Source organism: Emys orbicularis, chromosome 10, assembly GCF_028017835.1.
Source record: "Emys orbicularis isolate rEmyOrb1 chromosome 10, rEmyOrb1.hap1, whole genome shotgun sequence".
NCBI lineage: Eukaryota > Metazoa > Chordata > Testudines > Emydidae > Emys > Emys orbicularis.
In genome coordinates this window covers 84,784,325-84,797,140 of record NC_088692.1, presented here as the reverse complement: position 1 = coordinate 84,797,140, position 12,816 = coordinate 84,784,325, and the positions used below count along the sequence as shown (strand labels likewise).

Below are 12,816 nucleotides of genomic sequence, written 5' to 3'. Positions count from 1 at the left end.
CCCAAGATATGCCGAGTTCAGCTATGCGATCTTAGGTCGACACCCCCCCACTAGTGTAGACCTAGCCTGCGTCTAGACAAGGCATTAGAGCAGGGGCATTTTTTGGCCTGAGGGCCGCATCGGGTTTTGTAAATTGTATGGAGGGCCGGTTAGGGGAGGGGGTCGTGGCTCGGCCCCCACCTCCTATCTGCCCCCCCGGGACTCCTGCCCCATCCACACACCCCGCTCCCTGTCCCCTGACCGTCCCCGGACCCCCGTCGCCCCATCCAACCCCTCCTCTCATTCCTGACTGCCCCCCTGGGATCCCTGCTCCCCATTCAACCCCCGTGTGCCCCCCCCAACTGCGCCGACCCCTATCCAGACCCATGTCCCCTGACCACCACCTCGAACTCCCTTGCCCTCTATTCAACCCCCCTTGCTCCTTGCCCCCTTACCACGCTGCCTGGAGCACCGGTGCTGGCGGCGCTGGAGCTGTGCCGCCCGGCAGGAGCCAGGCCATGCCGCCACCTCCACGCAGCACAGAGCACCGGGTCAGGCCGGGCTCTGCAGCTGCGCTGCCCCAGGAGCTCACAGCCCCGCCGCCCAGAGCATTGCGCCAGTGGCGGAGCGAGTGAGCTGAGGCTGTGGGGGAGGGAGGACAGCAGGGGAGGGGCTGGGGGCGAGCCTCCCGGGCCAGGAGCTCGGGGGCCGGGCAGGATGGTCGCGCGGACCGGATGTGGCCCGCGGGCCGTAGTTTGCCCACCTCTGCATTAGAGGTTCTTAGACGAAAGGTGCTAAAGAAGTGCAAAATACAATTATAATTATTGATTTTCATCTCAAACTAACAGTATGCATTTTGTTCTTTGTGGCTCTTCTTGCTTCATTGCAATGTGTAAAGCAGGCCTGAAAGACTTTTTTAAAATATTTATTTTACCTTAAAAAATATTTGCAATGTCAAGTCTCTTTCCTGGTTTTGTTGGCGGTCTTCCCTGGAGCATACTGACATGTGGCGTGGTAGCTATCTCAGCCCTTAACTGAAGAGGCTGGGGTTGTCAAATCCTGGAGAGCTTTTTCTTCCAGGTATCTGTCAGGCATTTGGTGGACGGAGGTATTGCAGACAAAAACCAGACCTTTCACTGGTCTCAATGACAACCGCTTCCCCTCTCACTCGGGTGTCACTTCTTCAGTGTAGTTCCTTGTTCATCCAAAGGGCCTTCAAGGACAAACAGGGTTTGAATTTCTAATGCAAGTCCTTTTCTACCCTGGGAGGGTTACGCTGGTATGGCCATTCCAGTATAGCTAATGCAGATGCAATTATATAGGTATAAAAGTGCTTATCCTGGTACAGCTTATGCTGGTTTGGGGAGCTGGTATAAGCCCAGTGGTGAAAGATCAGTCCCCCTCTTCCCACAACCGACGTAGCTATGGTGGTAAAACTTGTATGTGTAGACCAAGCCAAAGAGAGGCTTTTGGTGCCAGAGCCTTTGCCGGTGTAAATGGTTGTAGAGCCATGGATTTCAATGGAGCCATGGTGAGTTATACAAGCGGGGTCCCTGGCCCTGTGTGCGTGAGGGGGAGGATGAGAGACGCTTTCCCCCCCTTTGCAGGTTGGAAAAGGTGCTTTGTTGCTTTGTGTTGGGTACTTAAATTACCATTGCTTTTTATTTGTCATTGGTTACCTTATTGCCAATGCCTTTCAGAGCAGGCTTTATCATTGCATTGGTTTCTTTTCGGAGTTTACATAAATATCCGTGGGTGTTAAGTGCCTCCTTTGGGCGATCACAGTTGGACGTTGTCAGTAGCTGTGCTGCCTGTATCCCTTTTTTATGCCGATGATCCTGTTGGAACTTCCAGGTTGCCATTGCTGGAGCACCAGTCACACTGTGGATATTCTATGACACAGGCTACACAGAGCGTTACATGGGACACCCTGATCACAACGAGCAGGGATATTATCTAGGATCAGTGGCCATGCAAGCGGAGAAGTTTCCTTCAGAGTAAGTTCAGTGCCCTCTCTCCCCGGCCCCCTGCCAGTGACATTCAAACCTACACCCACATTTTTATCTCCTAGTTCTTGGCAATTAAATGCTGAAACCATAAATGCCAGTATTAAAACACCACTTAATAAACTTGAATGAACATTTGCGTAATTACGGCCCTTCCAAGTAATCCCTTTTATACTGGCTGTAATTAAAGAATATCTCTTGTGCATAAAGAAATGGCAGACATAACTTCAATTATGTAATTAGCTCCTCACTCTGAGCTGCATTGAACTAGGCAAAAAGTTGTATTTGATAAAAATGCTTTCTCCTAGAGGTAAGGGCATATCCGTATGTGTGTGTTTAGAATGCAAAGATATTGCTATGTCCTGCTAAAGAATTAGTGTCCAGTGGTGATTCGAGGACACATAAACCAATTTTAGCATCCCCTCTCAAAAATGTTTCTGGGGAGGTTAAATTAGATATGCAAATATAAGGCCCAGTCCTGATTTGTATATGCAAAAAACTCCCAGGGAAGGAAAGCCTGGCATTGGAAGCCAGTGGTATTCCTTCCTGAGAGCAGTCTGCAGGATTGGGACATTTGTTTTGCAATGCTTAAACCAAAAGGAGTGTGTTTCTATGATTAATATTTTTGCAAGGGTCTCACACAGTTTGCAGAATGACTGGAAAATTCCAGGAAGCATCTAAATGTTTTTCTCCTGCCTTTCTCAGACCGCACCGTCTGTTGCTGCTGCATGGTTTCTTGGACGAGAATGTTCACTTTGCACACACAAGTATATTGCTGAGTTTTTTAGTGAGGGCTGGAAAACCATATGATTTACAGGTAAGTGGTTTCTAAACTGTCAGAATCTGGATATGAAAATGATACAGCTCTACTAGGGTTTGTGGTAGGGCTGAGGAAACCCAGACTGGAACACATGGAGTGTATTTGATCTGTTGTGGATCATAAACATCTAATGACAAGACTGGGGGATTAAGAACCTACTCTAAAAACTGAATGTTTTTTCCACATCCAGCTCAAAATTAATATCAGGATGGGCAGTGAAGTATGTTAACATTTGGTTTAGCCATTTGGACTCATTTGTGTTTACACTCGCTGTGGATTTGGAAGAGAAAGGAAGTAGTTGTAGGTTTCTTCCCACCAAGTTCTGTTCTAAAGATAAATAAGAATATTGTAAAAGGGAAACTTTTCCTTTGAGTGCTGGGATTTTGGGGTTTCAATCCCTGCGCCAAGAAGAAAACATAGACGTTCCCTAACCATGCTGCTTGGGGTGGCAGGCCAGACACATACCCAGCATCGACCTGCTTCTAGCTCTTCCCTCTCTCCCCTTCACCCTGCCATCAAAGAGACAGGGACAATTTTATTTGGTATTTTTTATTGCAACAAAAAATGTTCAAGTCACATATTGATCCAGCATTTTACTATAGAGACTAATGGTTTCCCTGCAAATGGGGTTCTCTAGATCCTGGGTTGCCTCCACCCTTCCTTTCTTTATTGCTACTTGGGAGAGGGGTGCTGAATCTCTCTCTCCTCCCTCCCCTACCCCCCCATTGTAACATGGAGGTCAGGATGTGGAAAGGGCCGAGAACCCCTGCTCTATATCAAACATTCTTCTCTAATCTCTCACACAGGTCCTTGCACATCATTAACCCGTGTCAGATAGCTGGTTTCAGAGCTGCTGTTAGCCAGTTGTGTGTGTTCATGACTCTTTATTTTCTATTTTAGATTTACCCTCAGGAAAGACACAGCATAAGGGTCCCCGAGTCTGGAGAGCATTATGAACTCCATCTACTGCATTATCTGCAAGAGAATCTTGGCTCTCACATTGCTGCACTGAAGGCAATGTAATTGTGACCTCTGTGGAACTCTGATACACTGGCTGCTTAACCAAATGAGGAAATTGATCTTTAGAGAAAATAGAACAGAATGTTGCATTTTGGTGCCTGCCACATCTGCACACACGCACACTTTTTTTTTTTTTTTTTTTTTTAAAGTAAACTAGGTGCCATACAAGGAAACTACAGTACAATGGCCTAATAATTTTTAAAATGGAAATAAAATCAAATGTCTGTGGCACGCAGCAGTACCATGCAAATTCTTTTGGAAGAAGCTGAAAATTCAGTAACACATTTCCACCACACCATATCTTCACCATTTGAAAACATTGAGCTGTGCGAGTCTAATTGGTGTATTTTTTTACAGTGTGTTTCTCAGTTTCGTACAACAAGGTAATATTGGATGATTCGCTCGCATCATGGCAAAAATCTGTCTGGATGGTTACAACTTGGATAGCATTTAAAAATGTAATGTGTAATAGTTTATGCTTCGTGCAAGGGATGTCTGGCTCATTAGGAATTAGCTGCATATTAGACACATTATATAACCAGATGTTGGGGATAATTATTTTTAAAAAGAAACACTTTTAGCTGCCTCCTGAAGTTTATAATTTGGTTTTAACTAAGATCAGGCCAGTTTTTTCAGTGAGCTCATCTCTGTGTAGTACAAATCTTGCTGCTTTTTTCTTTTGTAGTGTGATAAACAGTTTGCACCTGATTTCACACAGGGAGGTGGAAAATGTATTTTACAATAACATGGGCAGAAGAGTTAGCCTTGTATTCTGAGAAGCAAACTAGATTTAAGCCAAACAGCTGAAACTTTGTATATTTCTCATATTTTAAAAATACAACCTATTCCCATGGACTTTCACCCTATGTGCATTTTGGGGCTGTTTTCAAAATACTTTCCTATCTCAGTGGGTGGGTGTATAAATATTCCCCCACTAAGATTTTAAAATTCCAACACCCAAGTGCAAGTGTCCACTGGGGAGTTGGTAAGATGGGGCCTATCAACACTACATTGAAGCAATGCAAATTGTGTTTTACTAAATTTTTTGTTGTCATTATTCTAGCATTATTCTCAGATCAGTGTTGAGAAAGTTTATTGTCCTAGTCACCCTGCTCCCCTATATATACATATACATACACAGACTCCATCACCCTTGAGTCGTCTCTAGCACTGCGGTGTAGCATGGTCATATGCTGTCCTCCGAGAGAAACCCTTGTCTGTGTTGCTTAAGGTAATGCTGCTAGAAGCTAGCACCCTGCAATATTAAAATCACATTAAAGCACGATTTTCTTTGCTAGTGTGGTTTTAACTGTGATATGGACTTGGCTGAAAAACGTGAAGTGTTTGAAAAGACTTTTAACTTTCAAAATGTTATTTAAAATAGAACTCCATAGTCAGATTATTACTTTTAAACCAGAAAACTCTGCCTGGGGTTTCTGTGTTAGCTTCCCATAATTTTTAGGTACTTTCTTTTAAAAAACCAAGAACTTTTTCCCTTCTATTTTGATGCTACAGAGGGAGAAGCAGAGCAAGATTCTCTTTTCATCTTTTGAAATCTGGATGCCCTGTGGCTTGTGTTCCTACTTGAAATACCCCAAATATTGTAGCAATGTGCTTTAATAACTTTTGTAGGTGTATGAATGATCAGCAGACCCTAGAACTCTAACATTTAAAACAATAGGCCCTGACCTTGGTGTTCGTGACACTAGTATTAATTGGGAATAACTCCACTGGAATCAGTGGAATCACCTGGATAGAAGAGCTGTGTAAGAGACAGCAGAATCAGGTCCATTGGCTTATGCTAAAGGTAGTCAAAGCAAACACACTTCCTGTAAGCATACACCTTTTTTTTTTTTTTTTTTTTTCTTCCCACACCCCACACAATTATTCTGAATTGGACTGATGATATTTAAAGTCCTGTAATTTACACCATCAGCATATGGAAAATAGGTTTATAGGTTTTTATTTTGGGGAACTGGGGGAATGGAAGGAGGAATGGAACTGGGGGAATGGAATACCTACACTGTCTTCTCTGTACCAACAATAGCTAATTATTGTAACTGAAGTGAATTCCCTTCAGAAAAAGCGGGCGTTTTCAGCCATCCTATGGCATGTGCTGTAGTTAGTATTTACAGACAAGCTGGTACATTGATAAGCTTGAAGAATAACAATGTGCCAGTTAGTATAAAAACTACAAATTTGTTACTATGGTATCCCACCTGGTTCTTTACGTATTTATGCTGTAGTGTATATATACATATATCTATGGGCATGTCTACACAGCAAAAGAAAACCCAGGGCAGCAAGTGTAACAGCCCAGCTGAACTGACTCAGGCTTGTACTGCAGGCTAACAATAGCAGTGTGGACATTCAGGCTTTGGACTCTGGGACTCGCACCGCAGGTTCTTTTGTTGCTTTGTAGATGTCCCCTGCATCGGTCCGTATATACGTATATGTATAAAATAACACGTGGATGGTATCACATTTTCCAAGGTTGTTTATATTTTGTTCAATGTTAAATTAACTGGCGTTTGGGGGTGTATTTTTGTTCCTCCTCCAGAGATTCTCTCTTGAATATAAATGTATATGATTCTGAAGTAAAAATCGATTCTTTTGTACAAAGCGGCCTCTATGGAACAGTGCTTACAGCAAAGGAGGCATTAAATGCGATTCTGGTAATCAAATCTAGATTTTGGTTTAGCACTGAACATAACATTGCTTACATGTAACTTTTTAATAATGCATTCGCTCTTTATTTTAAATATGTCTTATATATATATCAGAAAACTATTAAAGTACCAAGTATGTACTCTGTTTTGCAACATAAATTATGTTTTCCTTTTCTACAAAAATAATTTCCTTTACAGCTCTCAGGCACTTTAAAACTCCATGTTTTCTTTCCTTGTGGAAATGCTGGAAGGATTTACTATCAGTATTTCAGAGTTCTGTACAAAGGGTGCTTGCCACATGTAACGGTAATGAAAGGTATATCCCATAGGGTCTGATCCAGCTCCCATTGAAGTTAATGACCAAACTCCTGTTGATTGAAAGGGGCACGATCAAGTCCACAGGGAATGAGCACTGCCTTGTGAAATACCAAGTGTGAGGCCATCAGTAACTCTTAAAACTGGAAATGCTGCTCACTAGATAAGAATATTATATCCTGCTTGGTCTCGGTGGGACAAGCCACAGCTAAGATCATCAGTTCTGCACCTATTGCCAACTGTAAGCCAGTCTTTCTGCGCTACAGTATCAGTCCAGAGTACTGTGTATGATGGCACTGTTACTGCAGTATCAGTCCGGAGTACTGTGTATGATGGCAGTGTTACTGCAGCATTTTGGATCCTTGGAATTGCCTAAATCCAAGTCCAAAATCTCTGGATTGGGGAGATGGCATTTTCACCCAAGAGCAGTTGCCCATGATATTTTACATTTGGATTTATTTTAAATTGTTTTTGTTTGTGGACTTACTTCAAAAATGGCCAAGTTGTAATGTTACTTTAAATTTTAAGCAGGGCTAGTGAACTCCCTAGGCAGGAAGTCTGAGAACAGAATATTCCATGGAGGAGACATCACCACCTTGCTCCACGAAATAAATCCCTAGCTGGGGATGTCTACATGGGGATAAGAAAACGCCCGTCTGGCCCAGGTCAGCTGACTCAGGCTCATGGGGCTTGGGCTCCATGGCTGAAAAATTGCTGTGTAGATGTCGAGGGTCCCAGAGCTTGATCTCCAGCCTGAGCCCAAACGTCGACACAAATTTTTAGCACTGCGAGCCTGAGCCAAGTGAGCCCCCAGTTTTTTATCCCTGTGTAGACCTACCTCTTGAGTTCAGTGGGGTTACTCCCAGCAATAACCACTACACCTAGTGGTATATGATAGCAAGAGTGGGCCCTAAGTGTTGAATGTAAATCTCTTTCCTACGGTTGCAGGTATCTTTGCATCTTACCACCTAATCCTGTGACTAATAAAATTACACATTTAACTTTTGCTGAAAAACAATAGAGCATTTATGAAAGGCTGGGATTTGAAGACTGAGGGACTAGTTGTGTTGAATAGGGATGCCAGTAAACAGATCTTTTCTGTCTGTTTTCATTGTTTGGAATAGTGTTCGGTTTGCTTCAGTGGGGACAGATTCTATGGTGTAATGTTTTGAAGTGCTTTCCATTACTTAAGGAAATCTTCCTTTTAATAAAGAATAGGGCGGAAGGCAGGGAACATTTTAGATTGGGGCAAGTAATCTGCATTTTTTCCACATTTCCAAATATATCATTTGTATTAATATATATATATATATATTACTCATTACCTAGAACGACTTCATTTTTATAAACTCCATTTACTATCCAATATTAATTAAACAATTAATTCTGATCAGCATGTGAAGCTTTGAAAATAAATTACCTTAATTATACTAAAATGGAAAATGTATTCCCTGCTAATGGGGGCATTTGGGAATAGTGTTAGCAAAGACTTTCCGGATGGGCTTGACATGTTGAAGGTTTAACTCTTTAGAACTGTGTATGTGTGGTGTGTTGCATCTAGCAAAGAATCCAGCTGTGACGTTAACTGACAAAATAGGGTCCTGAGACTTAACCTGTCAGAGTAAAATAATTGATTGTGTATCTTGCTGATCTGTGTGTTCCATGTGGAGAGCAGTATGTTTTGCTGCTAGCATGACACTGAATATTGAGAAGGCAATAACAAGGTGGGGGAAAATCAGCCAGATTAGAATACTGCCTTGAATTGCCTGTTTACTTGAGTTACCAGACCCCTGTCAATACAAGTACTGTATCCTCCGGGGTGCTTTGGGCTGCCTTCTGAAAGGACAGGTCTTTTTGTGGTTTTTACTTTGATGTTCTGCACAGTAGAAGTTCACGTGTTTAATTTTAGAACATGAAGTGCCTGCTGTTTAAGCGTTGACTTGTATTAACAAAATTGCATGTCTCATACCCAGTAGGTTTATGGGTTTCCCTCCATTTCTAGCTACATGGCTTTTAATCATGTCAAGTGGAAACATTAGTTTTGCCGCGTTTTATTACAAATCCTTTTTGTTGCAATAAAGATGCTGCTAAATAAATTGAACTAAATGTTTTTCTATTTTAACTGTCTCTTTTCTTGATTTAGTGGTGGTTATTTAAGAGTATAATTAAGTCCCCACACTCCGATTCCACCCTGGAGAGTGGCAGTGATGTAAAGTGTGTGAGTGTATTAAATTCTAGTGATTTTCTTATCTTCATCTGTGACTAAGTAAATCAATGTAAATAGGAGGATTGGCACGTGCTTGGATTAACTACAAAGTGTTTTCTGTTGGAACAAAAAGGGAATGAACTCAGCTCTCCTGTGCCAATAGATTCTGTGCAGTTAACAGCCCTGGCTAGCCACCAGTTGGTGCTGCAGCACAGGGTAAGGTGCGTCATTAGTCATGTTAAACACATTGGGCCAGATCCACAGCTGTTGTCAACTGGCGCAGTTCCATTGCTGATTTACATCAGCTCAAGATCTGGCCCAATATGGGAATTGAAAGCCAACAGAAAGACTTGCTGGAGCCTGATTCTGGTCTTGCATGCATAACTGTATGTGACTGCATCCTGCAGAATCTGATCTGCAGGCGTGACAGCCAATGATTGTAATTTGCGTGCCTAGTACACCAAGCATCTGCATGTCTGGGGTTTGAATTTGGTGACAGATCTTGTAGGGCACAGAAGGTAGCAATGGGAAAAGACATGCTGCACTTTGCAAGTGGATGACTTGAGGGGACGCCTCTGTTCTTGCACTGACACTACGCTTGGGCTTTGCCAAAATAGTTCAAGCTCTCTGGGGTCTTCCCTTGATGTCTGGGGATTTTGGTAGTTTCTTATTAAGGCTCAAGAGTGAAATGTGTAATTACCTGTGCAGCAAGAGGAGAACATTCCCTTCCTTAGGAAAGGCTTCCCCCCCTTGAGCTTTTTGGAGCCTCAGCTGCCCAAAAATCCACTGCCCCACAGAACCTCCTGTAGCATTTGTGGGCTGCCTGGTCTCGGGGGTTAACTTTTCCCCTTGCCTCTGCACAGTCACGGTGTATATCTGTAGGGGAAGGGAAGGAAATGCATTGACTAAGCTTGGAACCCTCCCCAACGTGTCAATACGATCACTGGCTGGGGATCAGAGAGAGAGGAGCAAATATAGGCCCTCTTCAACTCCTTTCAACACTTGAAAACCTGGAAACAACTGTGCAGAATCTTTCAGTGCTCTGGATGGTCAGGGGAGGTCTACTTGCACCGATCTCAGGCTTTGGGGGTGTGGGGGACACAGCCAATTAACCCTCTCCACATTTCTGCTTTACAGCTCTGTAGGGAAGGGAGCCCTGCGCCTGAAGTAGTGCCGCACCTACAGTTTAAAACATTTTCTATGGATTCCCCTGCCCTCTTAAAGAGTGCCACAAAAATGGATTGAGGGGGCAGGGGGAGCGTCGTCTCTGAATATAGACACTCTGGTTTTATTTACCCCTTCATTCCAGAATTCTTTTACCCACATTAAAAAAAAAAAAAAAAAAAAAAAAAAGTCCTTCCCCTGTGGTGGATTTTAGGAATTAAGGGGTTAATTAATGAGTGCTTATGTGTCACCCTGTAAAAAAGTGTTACATTTCTCATGATAATAGTCACTTTGTTCCCTGTTTGTACAGCCCATAGCATAATAGGGCCCTGATCCCTGACTCTGGCCCACAGATGCTACTGCAATATAGCTAACAAGAATTGTAACTGTGACACCCAGCTCTTAGAATCCTGTACCCTGCGGCACCTGCTAATATATTAGCTGCTGCTTTAAAGCTGAGCTGTTTAGATTTTTTTTTTAATTGCTACAGCTCAGGGAGAAGGTGGCTTCACCAAGTGCTGCTATATTGTAGGTTGTTATAGCAAAAAAAAAATGGAGAGTACCTTTTATGAGAGTATTTATGGCCTCGTTACAAGTTTAGCCATTCAGAACTGGGCAGCTGCAAAGATTTATACTCCATGTTTACAGCTGGCTATGAAACTGCTATTGAATAACCAGACTGAGTTCTCAGCCCAACCGATTCCATGCCACAGTTTAACATGAGGATAGTATTTTCCTATCAGTGCTGCAGTAGAAACTGCAATAGCAATTAATCAGGTGTTTAGCCAAATGCTGCCACTGTAAACTCACCTTCCACTTGTCTTGTTCTGCTGATTTATAAAATGTTCCTTCTGCGAGAGAGCCATCCGCCACTAATGTGGGGGATTCAGAGCAGCACCTGACCCCATATTGCCTGGAACAGCAATCTTCACTGGTTTACTCGAGCCTGCTTTTGCTTTCATTCTCACCTGTTCTGTGCTTTAAAGTATCAAAGTTTTTATTCTTTGGCTGAGCAAGCTTTCCCCCCACCCCCATGAAGAAATCTGCAATCTCTCTGGAACATCTGGCTGAGTTCATAGGTAATGAAGGCCCACTTCTAGTCCTGTTGAAAGGAAAAGGCAATATCCTCTTGATTTTTCAACTGGAACAGGAACAGGCTTGAAGTTACATGGTCCTTATTTGCTGATAGATGATTGTGGAGTAACTTTCAGCAGGGGGAATTAGGCTACTCTGATCAGTATAATGCATCCAGTTTGCTGAACTCAAACACTTATAAATTTGTTTCATTCTGCTTAGAAATCTTAGTTAAGAGCCAAATGAGGGACTGTTGATAATTACATGGTGCAAATGTTAAAAATGGGTGCAGTGTATGTATACAAAGTGGGTTTTAATCAAGTCCTAGTCTGGCTATCTGAATAGTCGCAAACAAGTTATTAAATGACTCCTGTAACTAACCAACACAACTCAGAGTTTGGATACTGCAACTGGGTGTGCAATTTGAAATGCATTAGTTACAAATATTTGTGGCTACAATTTGCTTTCCGCAACTATTTGTGTTAGTAAAGCTTGACCAAGATGAATGCACAGGATCGAACTGAAATTAATTTCTGAACATAAATGAACGTTTTCAGAAACCTTCCCCCACTTTTTGTTTAGTGCGAATGCTAAGCCCTTCTCCTACCACTAGCTGTCTTGTGTTGATGATGCTTGTGTTCCAGACCGTGACAATTCTACTGCCATACTGGGCAGTAGCTGTCAGTAACAGGAGCCCCTTTGACAGTTCACAACAGGACATGTAGCTGTAACCTCAGACCTTCAAGTGAAGGGAGATGGGTGGGAGTCTATCACCATTCTTAAGATGGTCACACCACGACCATGGTTGCCATCTGATTTTTGAAGGGCAGCCATGCCCAAGTGCCTAGTTTCTGAATTACACTAGCTTTCTGATGCAAATGCTTATTGTAGACCAGAAGTTCTTAACGGCCTGGTATACTGTTTGCGTTTTCTGTCCTAGGCAGCATAATTGTGGTCTTGCTGGAATTCCGTCTGGGCTCTGATATATGATGCTGCATGATCTCCTTTAGAGTCGGGGAAAGGCCTGGGCCTTCGCAGCATTGCCATGATATCACAGGGCAGCCATCCCCCCAACATATGATTCGTAGAACAGTCAGATTCCCACCTCACCCAGCAACCGATTTCCTGGTTTGGTTTTGGCTCCATTTATAGGAAAAAGAAAAAACAGACTGTCTTATAGACTTTCTTCTCACACAACTTCCCACAAGGATACACTGTTTTTTTGTGCACTCTGTAATTACTTTTGGACCACATCCTTTCTCCCTATTGTAAAGTACTTGAGTGTGACTGGGGTCAAAGTACCAGTAATTACCAAAAAAGGTAAATAAAGACACAATCTGTTTCTCCTTTAATGAAACAAACTAGACTGAATTGTATAGAAGATGCTGGCTGTATTCCGTTGTGTGAGAGAGCATAGACAGGTTTTTAGTTAGGTGCACAGGAGTCTTACTTACACACTCACATATATCCAATGTGTGCACATAGGAGGGGTTTGTGTATGTACACACCCACTGATGTGCCTAACTGGCCAGGCTCCTTGAATGGGCAGATCAGGTCTTGCTC

The 12,816-nt window shown here is 42.8% G+C and overlaps 1 protein-coding gene across 4 annotated transcripts in view; it reads left to right on the top strand.

Moving 5' to 3' along the window:
- The window catches only part of DPP8 (dipeptidyl peptidase 8), a 38,575-nt gene extending 31,942 nt beyond the window's left edge, over nt 1–6,633 (top strand). For all 4 annotated transcript variants that reach the window (XM_065411569.1, XM_065411572.1, XM_065411570.1 and 1 more), the window contains 3 exons: nt 1,834–1,976; nt 2,691–2,802; nt 3,706–6,633. In XM_065411569.1, the coding sequence (XP_065267641.1) occupies nt 1,834–1,976; nt 2,691–2,802; nt 3,706–3,828 (378 nt within the window). In that variant the 3' untranslated portion in view covers nt 3,829–6,633. The remainder of the gene's footprint in view (nt 1–1,833; nt 1,977–2,690; nt 2,803–3,705) is intronic.
- Nucleotides 6,634–12,816: the final 6,183 nt, after the last annotated feature.